Below are 26,885 nucleotides of genomic sequence, written 5' to 3'. Positions count from 1 at the left end.
TATGAGCAACTGGAAAATGTCTAAATCCTTGTAAGCCTACTGTAGCTATGTAGGGGAACACGCAGAATATTTGAAAAATTGATATATCTGATGTAGATGAGTGCCATGGCATGACGACAGTTACGTGATGCACTTACCGAAACAACAAATAGTTTGTTGTAAAGAGTGATAAAGAATTTGACAGGTCTCAAGTAACTTTAAAAAGTGTAGCAGTGATATTTTCTGGGAAATAAAAAAGAGAGCAATGTGGAAGCTATTGTCCAGTAAATGTAGCTTCTGTCCTTAATAAGATAAAAGAACAAACCAGGGAAGAAAGCGCCTGTGAAGATAATGGAAATGCAGTCAATAAAAAGACCCAGCTAGACTCATTTTCCATTGGTTCCACTGGGTAAAGGTCGTAAGTCTGCCAAGAATGTTGCTACTGCAATACAAATCCCCTCCACATCATCTGCTTTGCAAGGCATAGAACCAGTTAATGAAAGGAGACAGATTGACCGCAGAGGCTACAGAGCCAGGTGAGCAAGATGATATGCAGTGTTTCAAGCCTTAGCTATGCAGTTCCCACTGACTGATGTGTTGTGTGGCCCTAGCTGAACTTCAGAATTGCTCTCTCCTCTCCAAATAAGAAGCTGTAACTGTCTATGTTATTTCTTCCTCCAGTGCAGGGACTGGAAATTGCTATGTACCCTGCATCTGCTTACAAAGCATTTGTCCTCCAAAATATGTGTGTGTCATAGAAGATTTGTAAGTTTCGTTAAAGGAAATGCTGAAAGAAAGTAAATATTCTGGAGGAATTTCAGCCAAAATGTAGAGCTGCTCTCTGAAAAAGATTACTTGAGTCTAATTTTATGAAAAGATTTTCTGAACTTCTACAAATGCTCTCCATAAAATTTATTTCTGATAAAAGCTGATTTTTTCTATCTTTGAGAGTTTTTTAATAAGTCAAAACCTATCTTTATAAGCATTGCCTTACCAGATCTTCTGTTAGTACCCTACTCAACTCTTCCCAAGCTACTGAATAAAGTCTATTCCTCTGAAGTTCAAACAGCTGTTCCCCAGAAACTGCATTAACGTAGGACACAAATATTTTAGCATTCCGTTGGGTCTCCTTTCACAAGAAGTATATTTTACTTAAGCAATTTCATACAAAGTGTGCGCAGACAAATTTTCAGTTAGTTTTTACCCAGACGTTTAACTCTACGTGTTAAAAAAATGTGTTCCCTTCATGAATTGTGGCACAGAGATTTGATAATAGTAAATATCTGCCTAATTTGGACTATAGCAAAGAATGCAAGATCTGCACATAAGACACAGGCATAATTTTATGAGAAAGTCTGTTATCAGTGGTCTCAAACTAAAGAATGAGTGATCAAGCTGTTTTTCATTCACAAATGAAAGTAATTGTTAAACCGAAGTTGAATTTGTTGTCCCTATTAGTGGCTGGTGGGTTTCATGTGTTAACAATGCTAAAATCAACAACCTTCCCAAACCACTCTGTATGTGTGGGGTGGTAGCTTTTCCAAGGGTGGTTGGAACCTGAGAAGTTAATCAGCATATCAGTCAATGAAAATGATCTTTTGAAGTATTGTCTGTGCTTCTGCTTTGAGCTTGGTAAGAGTTACTGGCATAGAATTACCGGGAGTAAATAGAACTGTACTCCCATGTTAGCTCCACCGCTATCTCCTCTGTGCTGCTGGAAGCTCACGCTTGCCAGGCTGGTATGTGGAAGTGCGTATGTATCAGTATATAATGTACCCTACCCATTCAGCCCTATGTGTTGGAGTTCGCCCCACCTGATGGATGATCATGACCCCATGTGAGGACAAGAGGGGAGTCTTAAGCCTTCTTGCTGATGCTGAGTCCATCTGTAGCTCATGATGTAGATTGTCAGCCCCAGAATTCCAGTAAGAATCTGAAGAAGCTATGAGATGTCTTTTCATCAGGCTCTCATGTACCCTTTCCATTGTCTTGTTCTTCTCCATGACTCTCTGACCTGCATCCATGTTAACTGTTACCTCTGCAAGTTTTGCTATGGAAAGTGAATGTTACAGCTGCTCTGAAGTGGTAGGATTCAGGACCATCCTAGAGCCAGTCCAGTAGCTAACTTGTAAAATAAGCTAGGTTTATCTGCTCTGTACATGCAAGTCAGTTGCTTCTTCAATGGGAATTTTTATGTTTAAATTAGATTCTGGCGATGGTTATGTAGTGAATAAAAATAAATCTCTTAAAACTAAGAAATGTACAATGTCCCTAAGATTTTAAGGAAAACCAATGATATTATGAAGTGTTTACTAAAATTGCTAAATGGAAGTACGGTGCAATTCAGGCCAGCATTTCGTCTAGATTTGTTTTATCTATAAACAGTGTCACCACTGTACTGTGGTTTAAGTTTGTTGTAGCTTTGCAACTTGTGGATGTGATATAGTGTTCCTTGTATCTATAACTGGCTGATAAGAGCCTGCAGTCTTTGACAAATGATTAATAGTCGCTCACCTCACTTCACATGGGCTTGGTACAGCCTGACTAAAGCTGTCTTGTCATTGTAACCTACATGTGTTACATTAGGCTGATCAGGATGTTGTGATTCTTCTTTCCCCTACAATAAAAAAAAAACAAAACAAAACAAACAACCACCACCACAGCACAAGCTAATAACACTTTCTTCCTTTTTTTTTTTTGGTAAAGATATCTCTCCAGTTATGGTAAATGTTATAGATTTGAGATTTATCATCACAAAATAAATATTTCATTGACATGGAGATTAACATGTTTGAGGAGGAAAATAGCTACAAACTTTTCAGAAAAAGTTATAGGTTTTACCTTAAGAAAAAAAGCAGAACCCATATCATTAATTACTACTTTACCAAACAATGTGATTTTCTTATTTTTGTAGTAATATGGATGCACAGTAGTTCGAACAGTGAATCATTAAATGGATAAACATGTTCCTGTAACAAAATACATTTTTAACTTCTTTTGAAACTTGATTATCAGTAAAATTCTGGTGTATTAGTTAAATATAATGAACACCTCTTTCTATGCATAACTGACCACTCTGTTGATTTTAGGAAGTAAATTATTTCTTCACTTTCTTGAAAAATTTCTCCTAGAGAAGTATTTTTTTAGACTCTGTTGTTGCCATAAGTATTCCCATTATTATGGCACCTAAAATGTGCATAATATATCAATGATTCCAGCCCAAAAACACATCCACTGCAAACTCTCAAGTATTAAGAGTATGTTTAGCTTTGAGACCACCATTCAAGTACTCTCATCCATCCCAGATTAAAACTAAACGTTCCAATAGCTGATGGATGTGTTATTACACCATTGAGAGATTCAGTAAGATTAAACTCTCCTACAAAACGGTGCAGTAAAAGAAGGTTTGTTGCTAGAACATTTATTTGCATCACACCAGAATTTGTCCAACATGCATGCAGTGAAATTTAGACACAAAACGTCTTTGTCTCCCATATTTCCAAGCAAAGGCTTAAATAGCAGAATAACTTAAGCAAATTTAAAAATTGAGTTTTGCAAACAAAGAGGCATATTTATTTTAATGATTCATTACAAGATCAAAGTCATACAACTCCATTACTGCTGCAAAACAGACAATATTACATTGTCAAGTATTATAAAATTACACAACAGTAGTCAAAACAAGTGAAGAAGAATAATATATCACAAAACGTACTCTGGTTTTTCATTGTACTTGTTCAGTTACTTTACTCATCCACAAAATAGACTAATTTGCAATGGGTCTCCCAGTCGTTAATCTGAATTACCAAAGTTCTACTGCATTTGTCAGGCTATAATATGCATTAAAAAGAACATGACAAACGAAGCAAATGGCACAGGAAACATCTAATTGGTAAGGTTAAAATTTTTAATCCTGATGGTAAAAAGCTTAGCTGCAGAAAGGTTGTTCAGAGCCAAGTGGCTAAACTGTAAAAGCATGTTAAAATGATCCAAAAATGGCTTTCCCTTGTATGGGAATCTGAGAACATGAAAAAGTGGCAGCATATACACTAAGGGTTTGAAAATAAAACATGGCAAATGCTTTCAAATCTGCTGTTGCATCTATGTTTATATAAGGTAGTTTATATCCTTTTTTTTTTCTTGTATCTTCAGGGTTTATTGAGACTATCTTTTATTGGTTCCACCCTTTTTCTAAATTTTCCTGGGCCATTCAGAGTTGTCTGACCGAGCTTATACGTAGAGACGGAAAACAGGCAGTAAAAGTTTATACGTGCCTCTAAGATCTCTAGGATTGATAGGGAGAGATAGGTGTTATCTTGTTACACGTCCAGGATTCACAGAGTGTTGCAATCTCTCCTTCAGAACCCAATTGAACTGTTGCTGTGGCCCTTAGCCAATGTGTCTTCTTCCAGGGGATCTCCGTTGTCTACAGATGACAAGGCACTTCCATCCAGCCACAAGCCAGCATCTAAGGTCTGAGTCTAGCTTCTGACACCTCTTAGAGCCTTGGGATTTTAGGGTAGTTCACAGGGTAGGCAAGCTTCCCAATACGTTTGTACCAGTGGTATTGTTCCCTTTCCGGAGAAAAAAGCTTACTGCCACTAACCACACTCCCATTTATAGAAGTATGTATTTATTCTTCCATCCTCCTTCTGAACTGGAAGCTTATTTAAATACAGGCTTCTTGACTGACATCCCATACGCATACAGGATTTTCTTACAGAGCAAAATCGTCTGACTTTCCAAGGGCACAAATGCCCACACTTCCCTTCCCTGCTATTCCAGTATAATTTGTGCAAGAGTGTTGGGTTTGATTCTATTATGGTATTTTACATTTGTCATTGACAAAACTTGATATTTTTGAAGAATTAAGCTGAGGTAGCATACTTTTCACTTTGTGGTGATGATTAAGTTTCTGACTTTGTGCTATGCCATTCATTGCATTACTATACTAAAAGCTCAGAGTGTTCTTGAATTCTTTTTTTTTTTTTATTTTTTTTTTTACTTTTCTGGAAAAGAAAGGTAGTTTTCACAGACTAGCAACATTCAACAGCATCACCTTTAACAAGTTTGATAATATTAAAGTTAGTGCTCTGTTGAGTCATGTCTCTCCATTGATTTTTTTAAAAGCCCTCTGGCTCCATGTCATCCATTAAAAGTTAAATGGGATGCAGTCTACATCCAGTATACATAGAACAGTAAGATGCTGTGGGTGGCTGACTGTGGACAAGAGGAATTACTTTAACTCCAATAAGACTCGTTAGGTACTAGATTCAGGTGTTTCCTGAACTGGTGGAATATTAAAATATAATTTTTAAATGAATGGTTTATTTAATTGTTAAAAATATGTAAAAAAGGAAGCACATCCAACTTAACAGACACTTCATTAAATGTGGAAATCCATTTGATTCACTGATCAATGGCTATCTGATGTAGTTATTGGAATTTATTTGCTTAAGATGAGATTAATATGAAGGCATTTTACCACACCTTTGTAAATGCATTGCTTCCAATGTATACAGCTGATATTCTGATAAACTAATCAAAGCTAGCAAAGAAGAAAGGGCTGGTGTTTTACTTAGATGATAAAACACTGTTTTTTCCCTTCTGGTGTCATTTTTTGCTAGTGAATATTGAGACTATAATCTAGCCAGCAAGCCAATATGACGATGAACTAGAGGTTTAGTGTTTAAGTAAATTCCAATGTTACTGTTATTTAACAAATCTATGATAGAAGTCTCATGTATTGAACTGCAAAACATTGACCAAATAGCACAATATATTAATTACTAATTACTAAGCTGTTAAACCTCCAAATTCAGGTCATTCATATTTTTAAACTGATGTAGATGACTGCATGTGGTTTTAATAACCTGCACAAATTTATCTTTTGAACTTTGATAAATAAAGAAAAACAGGATAGCATTAACAGGTCAAACTTTCAGCTAATACAGTCAGCATGATTATACTGTGTGCTCTCGTAATAGCACCTTACACTATGTACATACCTTGCTTAATAAGTAGAATTCACATTTCCTTTGTTATCCTTGAATCTAATCTGGCACCCGTAAGCCAGTTCATTTACAGATTTAAGACTTTTAGAAGAGCAGATTCAAGTCTTCCATGCACAGTTGCACTTGTACTTTTTGTGATCTCTATTTTAGTTAATAATTCATTGAAAATTAAATAATGTAGTTTCTATATAGGTGTCTCTACCTCTATTGGAAGTGTGTTATTTGGCAGGCTGGAGTTGCTGAAGTGGTTTGGAGGGAGGAAAAAGGCATTCTATGAATCCGTTCATGATTTTCTAAATCTTAGTGCTAGCAAAAAAAGAAAGTTCCAGTAAAGCATACAGTAAATGAAGATATTATGTATTAGGGATGGAATGAATCTGTCACTTTGACGGATTGTGAGGCAAAGAACAGATTAACAGATTACTCATAGTCAGAATGCAGCTCACTGTGAAAAATGTGCGGGAAATGATAAGTGTTGGTTTGTGCTGATTTAATGATATTTTGAAACTACAATAACACTCCAGGAGAATAATGCAATGTAGTTCATGGCTTGCATTTTTTTAGTCATCAATGTGTTGCCAGTTTGCCCTTAAATACTTAGGATATTTCTTTTTAAAATTGAGCTTTCAGTTCATGCAAGTCATATGGATATGTATATTTCTGTTATTTTTCAAGATTTTTATTTAAAAAAAATCCCTGATTTGCATTATAAGTATACTCTATGTTCTTTTGGTGGTATATCTTTTTCTGAATAGTCACTCAGGTTTTGATTATAAAGGTGCTGATTTTCCCCCCTGGAGCTAAGTAGCACTGAACAGTTACTGATTTATAGATTACTATTGAATCTTTCATGGTTTATGGCATATTTATCTAAGAACTTTAAGAATGTTCAAAAATTGAAATTGTTTGAAGCATTTTAGATAAGATAATGAACAATTTAAGTCTAAGATGACTTCACAGTTATTACAGACATGTAGTGGTAGGACCTGAAATTTTATTTTGACATTTTTTCAAATATGATTGCATTTTGAACATAACACAAACACATCTTATTGTTAATGGCCTTCATAAGTCTGAAACTATTATTGAAGGGTTTATTTCTATGGAAATACTTCTATTTAAAAAAGCTACCCATTACGCATACATCATTAATATATTACAAAGCAGAACCTAAATAGCTGTGCATAGGTAATCTGATTTAAGTTAATGAACTTACACATGCATGAAGTTCAGCAGATACATAAATAATTGAAAATTCAGATCTGCTAATCTAGAGGAGCCTAACAAGTAATGCATGCTCCGAAAAAAGATGTAGCAGGGAATAGGTGAGGGATGTTACAAAGCTATGTGCCTTTTTATTGATTTACCTAAGAGCTGAGTTAGTCTCTGAAAACCTTTGTTAAATAGATATAACTAAAAATCCAAACAAGTGAGAAAAATAGGTCTTCATCTTAGCTGTGTTGAATATTTAGGCTATACTGGACAATACTTTTGATATGAGCTGGCACTTTGCATTCAATGGATCATGGTAAGATATTACTTATTCACTTCGAGCATTTGCAGTAGAATTTGCTTCATGTGATATTAAATATTACTAATACAACAGAAGTATGTGCTGAGTTTTTAGTTGATAGTTGCATAAGATGTCAAGAATTGGTCCTTTTTTCCTTAAAGTATTTTTATACTCTTGATTCATACATTGGCATTCTCTGGCCAACCACAGAGTTAATCAAATTATCTATTGTAAAAAATAATTCAGCAGATGTGCTCCTCTTTTTATCACTCAGGCACAAGCCAGTTCTCCTCTCATATTCATAAAGTTTATTGAGGAGTTTATGCAGTTAAATATCATCTTTTGTGTTCTTTATTGATTGTACTCTTTAGATGCTTAATAGTCTTTCAATTTGATGTGTTCTTAATGATACAAAACTGATGTTGTTTTTCCATTCCTTAATTTGATGTAATGTAGCCCTTGCCTTGGATTTTTTAAGTATACTGCCAGGCTGACCAAATAATTTGAATATTCCTTTTAATTCCTGTATAGATTGTTGGAGAAAACCATACTAAAACTTTGAAGCATTTTAGTGTTATTAATAATGTGGATTAAATAATCCCGTCGACTTAAGTAATACAAATTAAATCTGATCCAAAAGAAATGTGATAAAGTATGCTATCTTAATTCACAGCAATGTTAAAAATCCTAATGCTGAGTGATTTGCATTTTTCTCAATCCAGCCAGAAGGAAAGACTAAAAAGCAAAAATACCTGTGAAAAATCAAAATATCAAAGATGTTCATTAAGATGTAAATCAAAACCCTCTGGTTCTTTGGATTTCTGTTTGTGGTAATAATTTTGGTACATTGTCATTGATAAGTGCTACTTAATTAAGCATCACTAATTTTCTCAACAGATTTTACTGATGAATGCAATTTTCTGCAAAATTTAACATACTGTCATAAAACTGAAAACGATATTCATAAGTCCAAAAGTGTATTTTACTTTCCATCACAGTTCAGCTATCGCGTGATATTTCAATATATGACAATTATTTTCTGAAAGTACTTTTTAAAGTAAAGACCATGATATAACAAGTTTATATAACATTTTAATTATATTTTGGTATGGAGAATAGCTTTCAGAATAATGAAGAATTTCAGTGCAGGCATTAAAGGCACATGATACTGTGGGTGTGTATGGAAGCTATTCTGAGCCTTCATGCAATGCAACTCACAATGTCAGAAGACAATACTTAGCATTCTGCATTGTCCTCAGGAAAGCTCTAGATAGTTTATTGCATGTTGACTGTATTGATTATGGCTGGAGGCATTGATAGTATAAATAGATTGCCTTTAATTAGTGATTAGCTTTTGTGTTTTAAGGAGGTAAACTAGCTTCTTGAAGAAGTTCCCCTCAAAAATATTCTTTATTCAGTCAGAATTAAAACACAGGAAATGGGAACACAAGCCACAGCCTGCATTTCTCAGAATATTGCTAGTTGTCTCCATGCTGGGCTCTACTTCAAGGCAAGGTCTACAGATTTTTCAGGGGTTGTTTGTTTGTTGTTTGGTTGGTTGGTTTTTTTTAATTAACTCATACACTTTGTCTCTCACACACACATGCTTTAGTTGCGTCCTAAAAGCAACTGCAGATTTCGTTGTGAAAAAGTCTGTCTTAGCTGCTAGACTGCAGCATCTATCAGAATTACTGCTGTTAACCCGCTTTTCAGAAGTTTATCAATCAACTACCAGTATTTACTCTCTACTGCAATTTGGCCAAGAAGATTTAGGCACACATGATGGTTTTTGGTTTTGTTTTTTTTTTTCTTCAAGATTTTAGGGAAAGTTGATTTAGACTTTGCTAATTTGTGGAAGTAATAAGCCAATTTCTAATATATATTGTGTAAAATGTTTCAACCTTAAGGGAAATATTAAGTCAACAATGAATCCCTAATACTGTAGTGTTTTGATTACTTGTCTTGGTGGGAGGGGACTGAATAGCAAAACTATTTGTTTTTCTTGGACATTGAGAGAAAAAAAAAACAGGAACTGAATCTAGACTGTCTTAGTAGGAAATATTAAACTTACCGACACATCTCTGTTGCCTCTATCATAAATAAAAACTCCTTTGCTTCCCTTTAGAACCATCAAAATCCCTAGATGCTACACTTGCACCTCCTAGAGAAAGTAATAATTTATCTACTGAATGAGATGTATCAAAATAAATATAAAGATTAAACTGAACAACTCTTTACATGAGAATTGACTCCAATAAATGAAGGACAAAATCAAAGACAGAATAATCCAACTAGTCACAAATGATCTCATCTCTGATTTCTCAGACTTGATCTTTCAGGAAGACCTTCCAGAGATGAGACTTCAAATTAAGATTCATACATTTCCTGAGTAATAAGAACTATTAATTTAACAGAAATACTGGTTAATGACATATGATTACCTCAATCCCTCAGTGTTCTCTAAATGAATTGCCTCCTTTTTCATTGGAGGTAATTGCCTTATTATCTTTCTTTCCTTCTTACTAACATCCTCTCTGCTTTCCAGGCACCAACTATTTTCTTTAAAAAATCTGATACCTATTTTATATGAAAAATACATATCTTTAAACTCTTCTGGTTTGTGCCAGACCTGTAGAACTGCCTATATATTCTAAAGCTTCTTTACTTTTCTAACTACATTTCTTGGTCTGACTAAAATAATTCTCTTTAGAAGCAAGCACTGTCTTTCCTCTGTCCTTGTACCACTTTTCCTTCAGCAATCTTCCTAGCAGAAATATTCTAGTTTCTTCTCTGGATCTCAAACATCACTGTCTTTTAAAAAAAAAAAGCTGTAGTGAGTTTGGAAGAAAGGGTAGCTTGGGAAGATGTAGATTAGTTCTAATAGTTCTTCCTTACCTTATGTTGGCTGATTCTGAGGCAGCACAAGCCACACATGCAAGCGGCAGCAATGGAAAATGTATTCTACCATGCCACTGGATATCATAGCATGTATTTAAGTGTTATTCCTAAAAACTTTTGAAGCTTTGGTGTGAACAAAGATATTTTGGCTATATTCAGGCAATGCAAATATGGTGAGCAACAACAGAGAGTACTAATAACAAGATATCTAGGCAAGCCTGTTGCTGTGTGGATTAGTTTTACCAGTTCTTACTGGCATTAGATGAATAGCAGACAAGGAGAAGGATTGGTTTTGAAGTTGGCCATATATGTGAATATATAAAAAAAAATTGACATATGTTTTTTACATATTGAAATGATGGAAAATTCAATAGATCTTCTTTTAAATCTGCTGTACTACTTGCTGGATTTCTACACCAGCAGTTCTGTTTCCTGAGGCAGAAAATTAGTTTTTTCCATTTTGACTGCAAATGTGTAGGTGGTTGTCCCCTGATTCACCTCAGATTATGTGTACGTGCCAACAGGAGATGATGTGGAATCAATAACGAGTCCAGAAGAATCAGAAAAACTAGCAAAAAAAAAAACAAAACAAAACAAAAAAAAACCAGTTGGCATATTTTAGCAGTTATAACACATGACTGAGCCTTGCTAGATTTCTCTGTCAGAGGCAAATCTTACATGACATCATCAAGGCTTTTCATAACATAGAAGTACATTACCTGTTTACTTTGTGTTGGACAACTGAGTTGAAACAATTACAGTCTGGCATCATAAAGAAATCTGTCAAGCTTTGGAAAATTTCATCCCTTCTAGAGGAAGCCATGGATGTTGAAGTTACCTCTACAGCTCTGGCTAATTTTCCTGGCCTCTAGCACAAGCTTGCATGCACAGTGTTCTTGTGCCAGCTGTTGGAACAGCCATGGCCAGTCATAAGTTGAATCAATCCCAAACCGAGTTTTATTTACTCTGTAGAGCTGCACTGTTCCCGTCAGCACGAAGCAAACGTAAGGGAATTTAAAGACCCCTTTTCCCTTCCATTCCCCTTGCCTTGCAGTGAAATAGGTTGGTCAAAAAGGATGGATCTAGTTCAATCAAAATGAGATTATTTACTGAGGTCCCTTGAATTCTAAATAACTTGCAGTTATTTAGTCCAGTTAATGGTTATGTGGAAGCTTTAATGTGTTATAGCTCTTTACTGTTGAAGAGGAGAGATGGGAACTTGAGGCAACATCAGCTATGCCCAGTGTACAGAGATTAGTTTCATATATGAAAAGGATTACAAGATGAGGTTACCTGCACAAGGAATGTCTTAACTTTGTGACTTAGATGTGTCCTTCCAGGGATATCTTTCTCTGATGGTATAAAGTGAGTGACTTTTTCAGTGAAAAAAACTGCAGTTCAGTTTGCAATAAAAAGCAATAACGGCAGAAACAACTGTTCTGTTTTCCTTTCTTTGAGCTGTAACGATCAAAGACAGTGGTGTATGTGGAGTGAACGTTGAACTTTGCATGAATGTATGATAATGTGAAAATGATTTTTAAAAGCTATCACTAAGTAGTATTTTGGAGAGGCATAAATTGCTTATTAAATTGGATAGGTGAAAGAAGGTTCGTACTCCCTCTTCTATGATAAAGATCCTATCAAAACTTTTTTCTTTACAGAAGCAAAAAAATAGATATGTGACAGCCATGATCAGTCCTCTATGTAGTCTTGCCTGTAAATAAAGTCATGGTACACTCAATAACAAATTTTTATTTAGAACATATAAGATTTCATATAATAAAAAATTGTTACAAACAATTGTTTATAATGCATTTACTTAACAGAGCTTTTTTTCAGTGTCAACAGTTCTGTGAACAGTAAGAACCCAACTCCATCCAATGTTTTCTTATTAAAAACACTAGAAAATTGTTAGTATCTTATTCTTAGCTCTGATCACTAATTCCATCCCTTTATTGAAAATTTTAAAGGTGAATTAAATTGGAAATATTAAGTTATTTAATACAAATTAGCTGTCCTACAGTTCATGAGCACTGAGTTGGTATCGCACTGTTAGGGGCATCCATCTCATGGCTAAGCTCAGCCCTAACCCACCAGCCATCCAGACTGAAAGATACAGCACTGGCTATGTTACCCTTTTCCAGGGGGCTCCAAGCAGTGCCAGGCCAGTGGTAACCAAATACATCTTTTGTGATTGTCTCCAAGCCTTTTCCCTTAGGGAGGGTAAGAATTTTTAGTCAAATTGACCTTCACAGTCTTTCATCAAACACAGGTGGTTCATCCCAAGTCTTTGCTCCACAGAAAAAGGCTCCCATGAGTCCCATAGGCTTTCAAAGTGTAGCTCTGTGGATTATGGATCACACCTCATGTACCCCTTTGGCAGAGAGAACAATACCAGCTGAAATCTGCAAAGCAAACCTGACTTAAATCATGGATTTTTAGTGTGAATAGAGCAGGTAAAAAGGCTAAGGAAGGGAAGAATCTTTAACATTTAAAAATTACATTAACTGTAAAGTTTATTTTTATAATAATAAAATCCAGCTTGATTTTCTTCCATTGCACTCAACAACCTGCAATTTCCTTGGAAATATTTTTAATAATCAAAAGAATTAGAACAAATAGGAACACAAACTGTGCTTTTATGAGTATTTTGATTTGTGTTTTTCAGGGATTGGTTGGACGTGTTCAGCCCCCCCATCATTCCTGGAAGCCAACAACAAGAGCACACTAAGTCTTCAGTGACTCAGAGTATTCCAGGTAGGAATTCTTGAAGACAATGAAAAAGACCTGGGTTGGGTAGAAAGACATTTCTAAATATTGTTTCTGTAATGCTACTGCTGCATTTTCATAGTTTTCTATACTGCTACATTTTGATTCCAGGTTCTCTTATTTATTATTCTCGGTTCAAGATAGCAGAGTTTGCCATGCAGTAATCTTTGCCTCTGATAGAAGAATAACTTATGCAGTTGCGGTTTCCTTATGTTGTGGCTCAATGCAGATTAATTCATGAAAAATGCATCTTATTTGTTAAAAATAAGGAATTTATGCTAGTGGGGGTAGCAAACCAATGAAAGAAAGAACACAAAGACTAAACATTCTTATTCAGAAGCACAGTTACACTTACATAAGTGATACTTCTCTTAGGAAGAAAAATTTGAGATTTTGCCTTAAATGAAATCTCAGCGTGATATCCTGAGTAAATACTGTTGTCACCGCCTAACATGTTACAGGTTTTTGTTCATTAATGATGTTTGCTTATAGAATGGCAAAGAACTTAGCTGAAACTGGGAAGTCAACAACAATAGAATAAAACAAATACCTTGTTTTCTTCAAATGCCGTTTTTTTTTCTTATCAGTTGTCTTAGGAAACAGGGTAGGTATCTACATTTTTCTTCAAGTCCGGGGAATTCAATGTGAAATCTCATAAATCTGACCTTTGTATTTTGGCTGCCCAAGGGATGAAGATGTCTCAGTGATTTACTGTCTAAAATAGATTATACCCTCAAATTTAGAATGTTTTCATAGATGTATGTTTGTAATTGTTTATGACAGCAAAATAGGATTTTGCTATCAGGAGGAGACTTTAATTTGAAGAATCAAATAATATGTTTTGTTAAGGGTCCTAAGAAAGCCAGAGACAATTGGACAGTAGTCCTTGAGTTAAAGACATGTTGGATATAAATCTCAGAATTTTTTTTTATGTTAGTATTATGAAATCCAAGGTTTGCTGCAGTAAAGCTAGAATTTCTGTAAATTTTAAAAATTGGATTATTATCTTCAAAAAGCTTTTAAAAATAAGTGTACTTGGGAATTTGTTGGATTTCTTCTGTTATTCACACTTGAATTTCCAAACTGTTTTGTGAGCTGTTCCTAAACTCATTTTCCTTTATGCTGACATATTTTACATCATATGTCTGTGATTGCACATTTGGAGAACAGAAAATCTTTATATACCATAGCTTTTTATTTTGGCTTTTTATTTATGTACCTTTATTCAATCAAATTAATTTGACTGACTCATGTATATGTATGATATTTGTAATTTTGGTAACTTCACACAGAAACTATTTCTTCAAATACTCAAAGAAACCTGCGATAGTGTTGAAGTGATCAAGCTTAATTTTAGTTTGGCCATGGACACTTCATTCCTACATATGGTCAGGTTGCACACAGTATACCATTTGAAAGTAGAAAGAGATCTTCTAATGCAACTGTTACACATTAGTTGAGTCTTGTAGAAGAATGTCACTTAATTTAATTAGTCCTTCTTTTTAGGAAGTAAAAGAACAGAAGTAAGGTTTTCATATGTTTTCTTAATCTGTTCAAAACTGAATACTCCATTCTGCCATTGCAAATCTGTTGCAGCATCTAAAAATGCCCTAAAATGCATTTGGGGATGTTGTGAGATGCTAAAAGAAAGAAGCCTAACTTTTAAACCAAGATACATCTACAAAACTTCTTGTGCACCCAAAAATACATGCAGGAAATTATTGCTATAAAGGTACAAATCCAGCTAGTCCTGCATGCAATCTAATTCTGATTTGGTATGAATTGAAGGCATACAGAGAAAGAGGTGTACCCCTGATTAATCTGAAGAATTTCTTATTCCTGAATCAAACCATGGAGTATATTGGGAGGCCAGTTCTGAGCTAGAGAGGGAAGGAAATTTAAGCTTAGAGAAGAAAAGAGAATCATTTTGAAGGAAAGCATAGGCAGGGAAAAGCAAAATAATAAAAGTAAGAATTCAGTGGAAATAACAACACGATTTCAGGTGAAAATACAAGGTTATGTGAGGGAATGAGGCATGAATACCATTTGCTTGTGTACCGTGATCTGAAGTGTAGAAAAAGACGTTCAGTTCTACGCCTTCTTTCTGCGCTGCATAATTTCTCCCAAGAGCTATCCAAACAAAGTATCTCAGTTAACCTCATTTAGCTTACCAGGCCTGATGAAGCACCCACAGCAAGGAGGGCTACAATTTAACTTTACCTTTTTACCTTTGGTTACAGTAGGAGACAGTTTCTTTCTGATGGCATTTGTTAATGCTACTGAGGAAACAAAAATGAAATCTATTCCCAAACGATAAAGTGCACACTTCTGTATGCATTAAACACACCAACCTAGATCTCTAGATAATGTAACCTATATATCGTTGTGTGATCCTGGCTGCAAATAGATTGTGAGCGTTGTGAAACTGCTGCTGTAGGCATAACAGGCCATTACTTATTATGAAGTGTTAGGGCATACAAAGCATTCAGTTTGTATTAGCAGTCTGGGAAGGAGGTGAACATTTATGATGAAATTTCAGATACAGATTGCATTCAACTGTGAATTATTTCCTATCAAAAAGCTATAGATCGTATAACTTAGCTTATATGAAAGATAGACAGGTTTAAAAAAGGAGCTACAATATATAAAGCACCTGTAATAAAAGTCTGCATAGTTTTATTAGTGTATTTTAGGCTAAGGATTCATTTCTGTTGCCTGAAAACATTTTTGCATTTTACATAACTTTAGACAACCTAGATTTATTTTTTTTTTATTTTTTTTTATTTTTATTGTCTAAAAGAATCTTATTTCCTCTCTGGTACTGAAAGCTCTCTTGTACACATTTACCTATACTGGACATTCAGGTGACGTGTTGGATACTAGACATTCAAATTCTTTGATTCTTACAGGCCTTAAGTACACACTATCTGTCTTTGTACTATAACAGTATTATTTAAGAAGGTCATTGAGAAAAATATCACTTAGGAATACTTTGATCCACTATTAGTAAAGGTACTTCTGCTGAACTGCTCCGCTGGACTTTGTAAAGTCCAGTTGTTAAGCAAACTCTGACTGGCATCATTTCACCTCAATTAAATACAAGTCTTCAAAAATATAATAAAAATGTGAATTGCTGTTATATTGAAGGTAACATTCAGAAGTCAAAAGATTATACACTTTAAAAAAAATTCAGCACATCTGACAGGAATGTATTTCCATGTTATTGCCTAAGTGAATAAGAATGATTTAGTCTCACTTTTCACACTTAACACAGGTGAAGATGACCTCAATGCTGAAGATGATGAGGAAGTGTTGACTCTTTTGTATGATCCATGTCTGAACTGTTACTTTGATCCGAATTCTGGGAAGTACTATGAATTGGCATAGTCGGATTATGAGAGGATATCGGTTTGTGTTCAGAGTAGGTTTATCTTTTAACTGTTTGTAAAGTGTGACTGAGCTGTATAATTTATCATGTAACTTAAAACTTGAATTAACTAATAGTTTTGCAAATTAATATATTTTGTAAATAGTATCTTGTAGCTTTGTATTAAGTTGTAATGCAGTGGAAAATCACATAATATAAAAGTTCCTTGTGAGTAAGACATTTATTTGTTAGTCTAATTTATTTCCAATATTAAAAGGTTTTATATGGGAACATTGATATTGAATCAAGAGAGTTTGTGGTGTTAATTTGAAAATTACAGTTTTACTCAAATAAAATTAATTTTTTCATTACTTGCTTACTGTGTATTTTTAATTGGTTCTGAGCCATCTTATTCTTCATACTCTAAGATATGCAGTGTGTTGTTCAAAGGCCTCTATTTCGTAAGCTCACTCTCTCCCTTTAATCATCAGAGAAAGCAGTATTTTCCTCATCTTCAAGAAATTCTCTACTGTTGGATATTACAGTAATGGGATGATGTCAGAGCTATAGTGTGGTACAGTGTGTACAGTGCAGTGCACTTTAAGGTATGTGCATGGACAGTTTATAAATCTAGACCACAACAGAGTAAACTGTCTATTTTGCCGATGTAATTTAACATAGGACTGAAAAGCAGTAAGAGTTATTGCTTCAGGACTCAAAAACTGGAGCCTTGTTTCATGTAAGGCAAGAAAGTGTGTGTGTGATTCATATGGGAAGCTGTGCTCAGAGTGCAGGTCTTACATGTTTATATTAGTTTTTCCGTTACACTTTGCAGTAAAAGAATGAAATTTATTTAACCCAGCTGTACTGAGTTTCAGTGCAGTTTTCAGTGAGAGTCCTAAAGTTCCAACTTGGGGATTTAAATTGCCTGCATCACGGCAGGTTTTTTTTTCTGTGGTACATATAATATCACTGTTGGCCATGGAGAAAGACTATCAATATAAACCAGACCATACATAACCTTCAAAAATAAAATCAGCATATGAAATGAATAAAATGCTGTGTATGGAGACATGTCAAGCCTTGTTCTAAAAACCAGTTAACCTGATCCTGATGTTTCTGCTTTGCCATGGCTGTTACTTGGCTCCAAGCAGTGCCCCACATTTCCAGCCCCAGAGCAAGGGAGATTCTGACCACTGTACAGTGCTGCTCACCACTCGTGTCCCCCTCAACCAACAGAACACCTGCTCAAAGGGTAAATAAATCATTAAAAGATCAGCTGCTTGGTATTGAAGAAAAGGTGGCAGGCAGGGGTTGCCTATGCAACATGAAGTCCAAGGAGTTGTGTTGTAATGGAGCTGAGGTAGCGGCGCAGCTCTGGAGTTCACCAGTTCAGTACATAACAGCTTTCTGGAGGCAGTTAAAGGAAACGTCAAAATCAGATAGAAAAAGTGATCTATAGGTGCTTCTGGTGAATCTTGTTCTAAATTTCTACTTGATTATATCCAGTGCTATTCCACTGTAATTATTTGCAAGCTGATTACTCAGTGCATTTTTAAGAATAATGTATTTGAATGTCATAAAGTGAGCTTAGTAAGCTCACTGGTAAGTGATTAAAAATGATATGTCTGTAAATTATATGTAGTTATGGATCCCAGTTAATGAGTACCCTAGAATCAATTGAAAATGCAGTTGTTAATAGTGGCTTGGCATGAGATCAGATTGTGTATTTGGCTTCTGTGGCAGGTACAAACATATCATCCCAAATTGATTCTAATAAGAGTAGCACTGAAATCCACAGGAAGACAGATACTGTGTTGAGATAATTTACTTACCCTGCCTTAGCCTGTTTCTCCCAGAAGGATTTGTACCTGTTCTTGCTAATGCCATAATCAGTTTAAAAGTTCAATGAAATCATAATTTTGACCTTCAAAAATCAGATGCTAGCTTGAACATGCTTGTGCATATCTAACCACTTTCTTTTTAGCATCATTTAGTGATCAAGACAGTGCTCCCTACATCTGTGGCAAGGGCTATTTAAAGTGTGTTGTTAATTTTCCTTTCCTAGCCCCGTGTCACACAGGAGTGATTGGATGTCCTAAGGCGCCACAGTGAATCCAGACTGGGTCACTGATGCTACTGAGATAACTGGTTACTTTAAAAACAAACAACTAGCAAAAAACGGGCTGCAAACTGGAGAGTGCTGTTTATGAGGCAGAAGTCTGTAAAGGTCCAGCGGGTTGTCTGCCAGGCACAGGCACTGTGGGGGTAGAAGCACTTGTTCTGGCTTCACAGCAGGCAGTCGCTAATGTGTCACATATAAAAGCATACCAATGGACATCCAAAGCCTGGACAAAAGGGAGTCCTTGGAGACTCCACACTCTTACCCTCACCTCTAATGGGATAAGGAGGCAGGTGGGTAGCGACACTGCGTTCAGAGCGAGTCTGTTGTTCCAGACAGGTTGATAGGCAAGTCCAGATGCACTCTGTTTTGCTCTCATTAGCACAGCAGTTTTTTATAGGTAAATCCTACTTCCCAAAATGAGCAGTTTGAGATCCCTGCCCTTTGTGTTCTAGTTCACAGCTTTATGTCATCAACATCCATGGGGATTGATTGCCCTAGTGCTGTGAACAACACCTGTGAGCTGAGTGGCACAGAAGGCTGAGCTACAAGGACGGTAAGTTTTGCTCACAATGTTTTTCTTAATCATCATCCTGTGAACCTAGAACTCAAGCACCGCTGGCACGCAGCATGCTTTTTGTTTAGCCTATTTGTCAAAGCCAGCATTTATGGCAAGTGATGAAGAACACAGAGCAGTCATGCTTGCTCCTAGCAGTCATGTGCAATGTTTTAGTCCATGGGCATCACATCGTTCTCACTAGAGTGTGTTTTCCAACAGGTAGAAAGACCTGTGTCTGGGCGTAAAGTTTCAGGTTAATGAAACTGCCTGCAGGGATTTATTTCTACAGACCTAGTATCAGTTATGATTTTTGAGAACATTTTGAAATGCAGTAAATTTTAGTTTCTTAGATGTGCGCTGAAAATAGAGGAATCTAAGTTACCTTGGCAGAGCTGCTGGAATCAGCACATCAGAAGTCAATCAATTGGTCACTCAGGCCTATCTGTGTTCCTTACACACGAGGCGTGACAGGCACCTGTGCTTTGTTTCCAGTTGCTAAAAGCCACCATCAACCAGCTTTCAGATAGTTAAGGAATAAGAAGAAATCTTTAAAAGACTTTTTAGCCACAGCCCAGAGCAGCGTGTTTCTATGTCACTGGAATGATTCTCCCCGTTTCTCATTCTTTTTACCTTAGATCCATCTAGCGAGATTTTCTCCAAAACCCAGCCAAATAACCAGGTTTCAGGCCTTAGATCTCTGTGGGCTGCAGCAGCATTAAGCTGCAGGTCACAGACAACCTGGTACACATGAGCACCACCATGGACTCCTCCAAGCAGGTGCTAGGACTTCGGAATCTTTGATCTTCCAGTGCTGTCACTTACACCCAAGTGTTGTCTGTACGTGTGAGCCTCATTATGCCAAAGAACACACTCTGTCCTAAGGAGCTTACAGTAGGACATCAATATTGATTTTTTTCCCCTCTGCTGCTGTGGTTACTAGGTGACAAAACGTGAAAAGTCATGCTTTATTATTCACATCTCCTTCAGCCATAAAGCATTCTGTTTAGCGACACAGCCTCTAAACTTTGGGTCAAATGGTAAGGTTGCACAGGCTGAAAAATCCTTAAAAATAATTTTGCGTAATGCGTTTCATATTCAAGTTATTTTTCCATTTTATTTCTTTATTTTAGAAAAGGGCTTATTTTTTTTAAGCAATGAGCTACAGATAAAATGAAAAGACAATCCAGTCTGTCTTTTCTATATGGTATTGCTGATAATCACCACTTTTCTCATGGTTACTATAGTAACTTGGCATCCTTATCTGCCACCTTTTTTGGCACCTTGAAAAAAACTATTTAAATTCAGTTCCCTGATAAACTGTAAGCTTGGCTTCACGGTACCCATGGGAGTATGTAAGTGTAACAACAATACTTGTCATTTTTTCTTATTTGGTGTTTAACTTGCTTGTTAGCAGCTGTACAGGCAGTTCTGACTGTGATGTTTTGGGATCCTGCTGCAGGCGTTATAACGAGCGCAAATGCGAACACCCTGGATGAAACCCCAGAAACAGCCATAAGCTCCCAAGGGGTCACATACAGAAGCCCATGATGCAAAGACCTGAGCAGGATTTTTCTCTTCGCATGCCACTCTAAAAGCAGTTCTGTTTCCAAGCTTGACAGTTTTCAAGAGGAAAAATAATCTGCGGACATTAAACTACACAGTGAGAATTATTATGAAGGTTCCTGTAGTAAATCAGTGGTGAATCAACAGCCTTGTGATGCTTCTAGTCCCTTTCCAAGTATGTGACATCCAGTCTGCATGGCAGATGAGAAGTGGACCCGGGCTGGGGATGCTGGAGAGCTGAGGGACAGTTTTGGAGGTGAGTTCAAGGACAATGCAAACACCAGGTGCCTCAGCTGAGCACAGCTCCCCAGCAGTTCCACCTTTTATTTTCCTCTAAGGGCACCAAAAGGGTGCTTATGATAAAGGTTGTTTTTCTAATTGTGGCCCAGATATGTCCCTCTGCTCATGCACCCCCTGCATTGGTGACCTTAAACCCCTCTGCACAGAAGTACCCTCATCACTGGAAGAGGAAAGGAGATGTTGACACCTGAACAGCCGGTGTTAGCTCCTGGCCATCGGGCACAACAGTCCAGCATGTCTGCAGAGGGGCTGAACATTTTGCTGAAGCTAGAGCATTTGGTGATGCATCCCTGCAGCTGTGGCCTCTTCAGCACATCTCAGGCTTTTTTCTTTGTTATCATATTCTTTTGCTAGGAGTTTTGAAGAGCAGACAGGTTTGAAAGATACGTGGTTGCAAAAAAAAAACAGAGGAAAAATGCTATCAAGAGCCATTAAATAAAAATAAATAAAAAGCAATTTTACTTTTGCAGTGTGGCTAGAGTGCTCCTGGGGACTGGCAGTGTGTCCTTGTCCCACTCCTCACAGGTATCCTCCCCTGGCCACTGCCAGAGAAGAGATACGTGCTGTCCCGATAGTGGGTCCTCCGCGCTGACCAGGTACAGCCACAGTAAGACACTTCACATAAAAAAAAAAGGCTAGGCTCCTACTACAACTGTTACTACATCAGTAGTGCCAGTGTACTTCAAACGATGTTTACATTACACTGTTTAAGGTTTTTATCTATTAAAAAGTTTATTATTGGATGATTGTGCATTTATCTGCGTGGGAGACTAAAAAACCTTAGGTCACGGAAATTACAAACCTCGTTTTAGAGCACGGCATATTTATTAGACCATCTGCTACTGCAGTGCTCAAGGCAAAAATCTTCGTATAGGCAATCTATTCACAGCTACTGTTTTACCACCTGATGTGCAAAATACCAAAGCTCTGGATGCATTCATTATTGTGCTGAGTAATTTTCTAATGAATTCATAAAGCTCAGGAAACGTTCCATGCAAGAGTTTCCTTTACATTAGGCTGCTGTTTCCTCACTGGGGCTTGAGAGGGGCCTCTGAGGAGGAATCCCATCATGTCAATAGGTTTGTTGTGCTGAACACACAGCTGGGTGGCACTGCATTTTGTTATTCCAACCTTGGTGAGACAGATTCTGGCTAGAGAGTCTGGCAGACACCTGTATGGCATTTCCCATATATCTGTGTGAAGCCCAAATTAAAATAGCTGCTGTTTTCCTAAGAAAAAAAGCAAGTAGCTTTTCAGAAACAGCCAGTTCCAACGTAGTGTTAATGCCTGGGCAAGCTGCATGATGTTCACAGGAATACCAGAATATGATCCAACTTTTGGGTTTCCTTGTTTTTCCTTTCTAGTAACTAGAGAGCCTCCACAGCACATGCACATCCACCATCCCGATGTGACACACAGCCTGGGCACCACTGTGACCCGAGCATCTTTTACCCAAATGTATCCCCCTGTCTTCTGGGACTGAGCCAAGATCAGACTGTGATAAAAATCATCCTCAGTGCTGACGTAAGTGCCTTGGGTTCAGGGACCTGCAGATCATGGCACAGCAGCGAGAGAGGTTTGACAGAAGCACGGCACTCCTTTTCCAGGTACCATCCAGCCATTTACTCCATCTCAACTTCAGGTTTTCAGCTCTGTTCTCCTGCTTGCAACTGTAAATCCCTGGGAGCCAGGAGAGCTGTCCTGTGCCTGCCCGTACCCTGCACCCCAGGGCCTGTCCACCCTATGCTGTCAGAGTCCAATGGTGCTTAATGCCACCGGGGCCAAACTGCTACCACACTCGCACAAATTAATTTTCTATACTTGAGTAATGGAGGGTGAACTGAGAGGGCAGGTTCCCACTCTGAAGTGTTGGTGTGGTAAAGTACAGGCATGCCACCTGTGTGCACACACATCCCTGTGCGAGGCTGTCCGTCCCCGGCACACGGTACTGCTGGGACTGGGCAGAGGAAAATGGGGATGGACAGGGGCTGCATGGAAGAGCCTGGACACCCATGAAGGGCTCCCACCATCCCCAGCGAGTTGCTGGTCCCCTGCCATGCCACATAGTTCCCCCTACTTGTCAAGGGTCCCAGGGTACCCAGCCCCAGAACTGCCTTCTCTGAGCTCCGAGCTGAACATTTGCCTTGCTGTGAGGGTCTCAGCCCAGGGCATCATGTCCTGAGGGGCCACGACAGATGTTATTCAGAGGAAATGTTTCATAAGAGAGTCTCTTACAGCAACAGATCCTTCCCCTGCTCTCTGCACACTTACAAGGCTGGGGCTCTTTACACTCACCCTGTGCAAAACATAAAGAATCCTCCATCTGCACTGAAATAGCTTCATCCTGCCCGTGGGTTTCTGCCGCAGGTGAGGGCCTGGCAGCTGTTGTGCTGTTAATACATTGCTCCACAGTGCCCTGATGTCTTGCAGTGCATTACACCTTATTTAATATGATCTATAAATCCTCACGTGCCAATAGAAGGAAATGTGTGATCAGTCTGTAAGGTGCTCAAAGGACACATCTTTTACTGACATCTTCTGTTAACTTCCAGCTCGTGAGCAAAGCCAACACACACCAGGTGCTCTGCCACCCGAGAGGAGCATGTCGGCTCGCATCGATCCATCATTGCGTCTCCTGCTGCGACGTCCCCTCCAGAGCCACCTGCAAGCTACACGCACACAGACAGAAGGTATTTATACCTTCCTCCACGTGAAACATGGGGCTCAATATTACTTTGTGCACTGATCGCGTTGAATGTAATCGTGGGAACGCTTTGCCACTGTTACAACTTAATGACGCGTTGTTTAAATCGGAAAGAGGTGTTTATAGTCAAATTTAGCTGGAGTTGTAACACTGAACCTCAGGCACAGTCCTGGCGGTGCTGAGCTGCGGCAGCGTCACCATTGCTCATGGCAGGGAAGCTGCGCTGAGTCCCTGGCCAGGGCTGGTGGCCCAGGAGAGCTGCTGCCCCGATCTCTGTCCCTGGGACACGCTGTGCCCCTCCTCGGGCTCTGCTGGCCTGGACCCCATCCATGTGCACCCCAAGGCACCCACAGCCCAGCAATCCTTGGCCGCAGGCGTTTGCAGGTTCCTGCACAAATGGCTCCGGTACATCTGGGGCAGCCCAGTGAAAGGAGGATAATGGTGCTAGTTCATTAATTTGCTTTCCCTTGCCGGTCCTCTGATACCTCCAGCTCTGCAGTCCTCTCAGCTGTAAACTGAGTGCCATGAGATTAAAACGTACAACTACGTGACACCTGATAAACCACATAAATATGAACTGGCAAGGCCCCTTAACAATGACAGATTTTGTGCAAAATCTTCAGGCGCTAATTCAATCTGAGGACTCTCTTTCCATTGCAGTGGGCACGCAGTGCCATTAGGAAATTCTTCTAAGGTATCTTTTTTTCTATCTGCAACAAGGTTTTGTTTTGACCCAATCATGAACATAAAAAGCATACGAGATACAAATGCACTTAGTGATAGATTTGTTTTCTCTGTAAAAATGTGCAACATTGTGATGCTAGGAAAACAGCTATTAATTTGGAGGTTATTTCACAGCTAATGGATAATTATTATTCTGTGGAATGAAGAGTTTGGTTTGCTGAACAGTCCCTCTCCATTTGCAGCGCTGATGTTTCTATTCCCCTACATTAACATGTTACCACTCAGAATGAATGGCTGTGCTTTTGGCTTTGAATTTTTCTTCCACATTTTTGACAATTGTTCTTTATGTCTTGTATAAATCACTGCAGCACATGATAAAGTCAGGCACATTCAATGCCTGTGAGTAGTTAAGTTACAGTTTCTCCTTTGTGCAATAGCCCATAAACATATTTTAAAGCAGTTACAGTCTTTTATCAAGCACATGTATTGGCATATTTCTGTAACTGGATTACTGAGCACACTCTAACGACTCTTAAGCAGCTCTCACGGACTATCATGTAAATCCTTCTTAATTCACGGTTTATTGACCACAGTAGTTCTGGATGAGCATCTGGTGCCAATTCCCTCCCGTGGGCAGCGTGCCACCTGCTACCATGTCGCCATGGAAATTCCCAAAATTCCTCTTGAAAAACCAATCTGTGTGTTGCAGACCATCACCACTTCCGTAGGAAAACTAAGCTGGAGAGGTCATGCCGTTTGTGGTGAGTTGATGAATGGAATAGCCCGCAGCCAAGCAGACAGAAGCCCCTTAGTCCTACTTTTCCCCACAAGATCATGGGAAAAGCCTCAGCTTCCTGTGGTGCAAAGGAGTGGGAACACCCCATTCCCATGAGCAGGAGGGTCGGGTCCTGGGGAGATGGGAGGTGACATCCAGCACTTGGGGACATTTGTGGCTGTAACCAGCCTGATGGCATCTGTCTGCAAACCTCCTGGTGTCCCAAATCAGCGTATAGCAAGATCTAGGACACCATTTGTTGAGTGCAATCTGCAGCCAGTGTGGGTGGAAGGGGTTTATTTTGCTCATTTTATGGGCTGATTTATGGCTTGTTTACTTGGATGCCTTACCCACTTTGCCAATGTTGTAATTAAACCTTGTTAAAGTGCTCAGGCCCCCCTCAGGCATGTGGTGTAACTTTTTTTTTTTTTCCCCTGAACAACAATTATTATATAGAGGGGAAAAAACCTGCATGTTGAGGAAGGGTGTCAAGTAGACTTGGTTGTAATAAATACCTGTCTAGCAGGCAGAGGATGTTTAATCCTAAATGAAATTGTATATTAAAAGGGGAAATTGCTGAGATTGGTGTTTACCTGTGAAACCAAAATTACTTCACGAAGAAAATAATTATAGACACAGGCTGTCTAAAAAAAAAAAAAGTTGAGCCTTTATTAAATAATTAAAATCAAGATCCTGCTATGAAGCGCAGCATCAGCACATCACGCGTGGGCCAGCTTGGAGGGATCCCTGTGGCAGAAGCACACCAGTGGGCTGTGCATACCGTACCCCATAGAGCTCTACCCTGCATTTTTCCGATGCATTGCAATGCTTTCCAAGTTAAAGGTCTTCTAGGAGACAGCAAACCGCATGAAGTAATAGTAAATCAGGTGAAACAGGGCACAAGGGAGAAATCCTATTACCAGAAAAGGCTGATGAGTTCAGGAACTTAGGGGGGGGGAAATGAAAATTATATTAATAATTGTTGTTTATTACCTGTAACGAGGCACCAGCCACCCTAATGAGCAAGTTGAGAGGCACAGTGCTCACCCATAGCCACGACCCCTGTTTCACAGAAGCCCTTCCCCTCCATTTAAAGCAGCTTCAGTTCAGCTTAACTCCTCCTGCGGACACAGAGCCAGGAACAGGGTGTCCCTTTCCTGTAATGCTCCTCCAGCGCCGCGTTATGAGATGGTTCTTCCAGGAATGATCTCCTTGTGTTCAAGCTTTATGACTGAGGCATGCTGGAAGCTCACCAACAATTGCATGGATGTGGGCTTTTTTTAGTCAACCGTCTCCAAAAGCAGATTATTTCTTGAAACAGCAGGCATTCCTCCTGGAAGAGTGGTTTAAAGCCCAGTCTGGGAGAGTCACTTGAAGGGACAAAGCTGCTGCTGAGCCCCAGGAAAATGGTTTGGGCTGAACTGGGTGTGCCGTGTGTTGATGCATCCGTGCAGCCACAGCCAACAGCATTCGTGCAAACAGCACTGCTCCCCGACGTACATCATGAATGTGCTGGGTCATCAGTTATTCACTGGCCGTTTGACAGTGTCTTAAAAGTTATGTTATTTGGGAAAGAATTGTTGAGCTGTTAAAAACAGCAGCTCACCACAGTGCATGCAGTGTAAGGGATCTGGATTT

General features: G+C 38.4%; 1 protein-coding gene across 2 annotated transcripts in view; it reads left to right on the top strand.

Annotated features, from left to right (window-relative positions):
* Positions 1-16,906, top strand: part of CFAP20DC (CFAP20 domain containing) — a 65,666-nt gene extending 48,760 nt beyond the window's left edge. For both annotated transcript variants that reach the window (XM_086755651.1, XM_086755650.1), the window contains exons 15-16: positions 13,073-13,161; positions 16,448-16,906. In XM_086755651.1, the coding sequence (XP_086611777.1) occupies positions 13,073-13,161; positions 16,448-16,560 (202 nt within the window). In that variant the 3' untranslated portion in view covers positions 16,561-16,906. The remainder of the gene's footprint in view (positions 1-13,072; positions 13,162-16,447) is intronic.
* The last annotated feature ends 9,979 nt before the right edge of the window (positions 16,907-26,885 follow it).

Source organism: Chlamydotis macqueenii, chromosome 10 (genome assembly GCF_036417535.1).
Source record: "Chlamydotis macqueenii isolate bChlMac1 chromosome 10, bChlMac1.mat, whole genome shotgun sequence".
Lineage (NCBI taxonomy): Eukaryota > Metazoa > Chordata > Aves > Otidiformes > Otididae > Chlamydotis > Chlamydotis macqueenii.
Note: the sequence above shows the minus strand (reverse complement) of the source record. Positions and strands in the feature narration are given on the sequence as shown.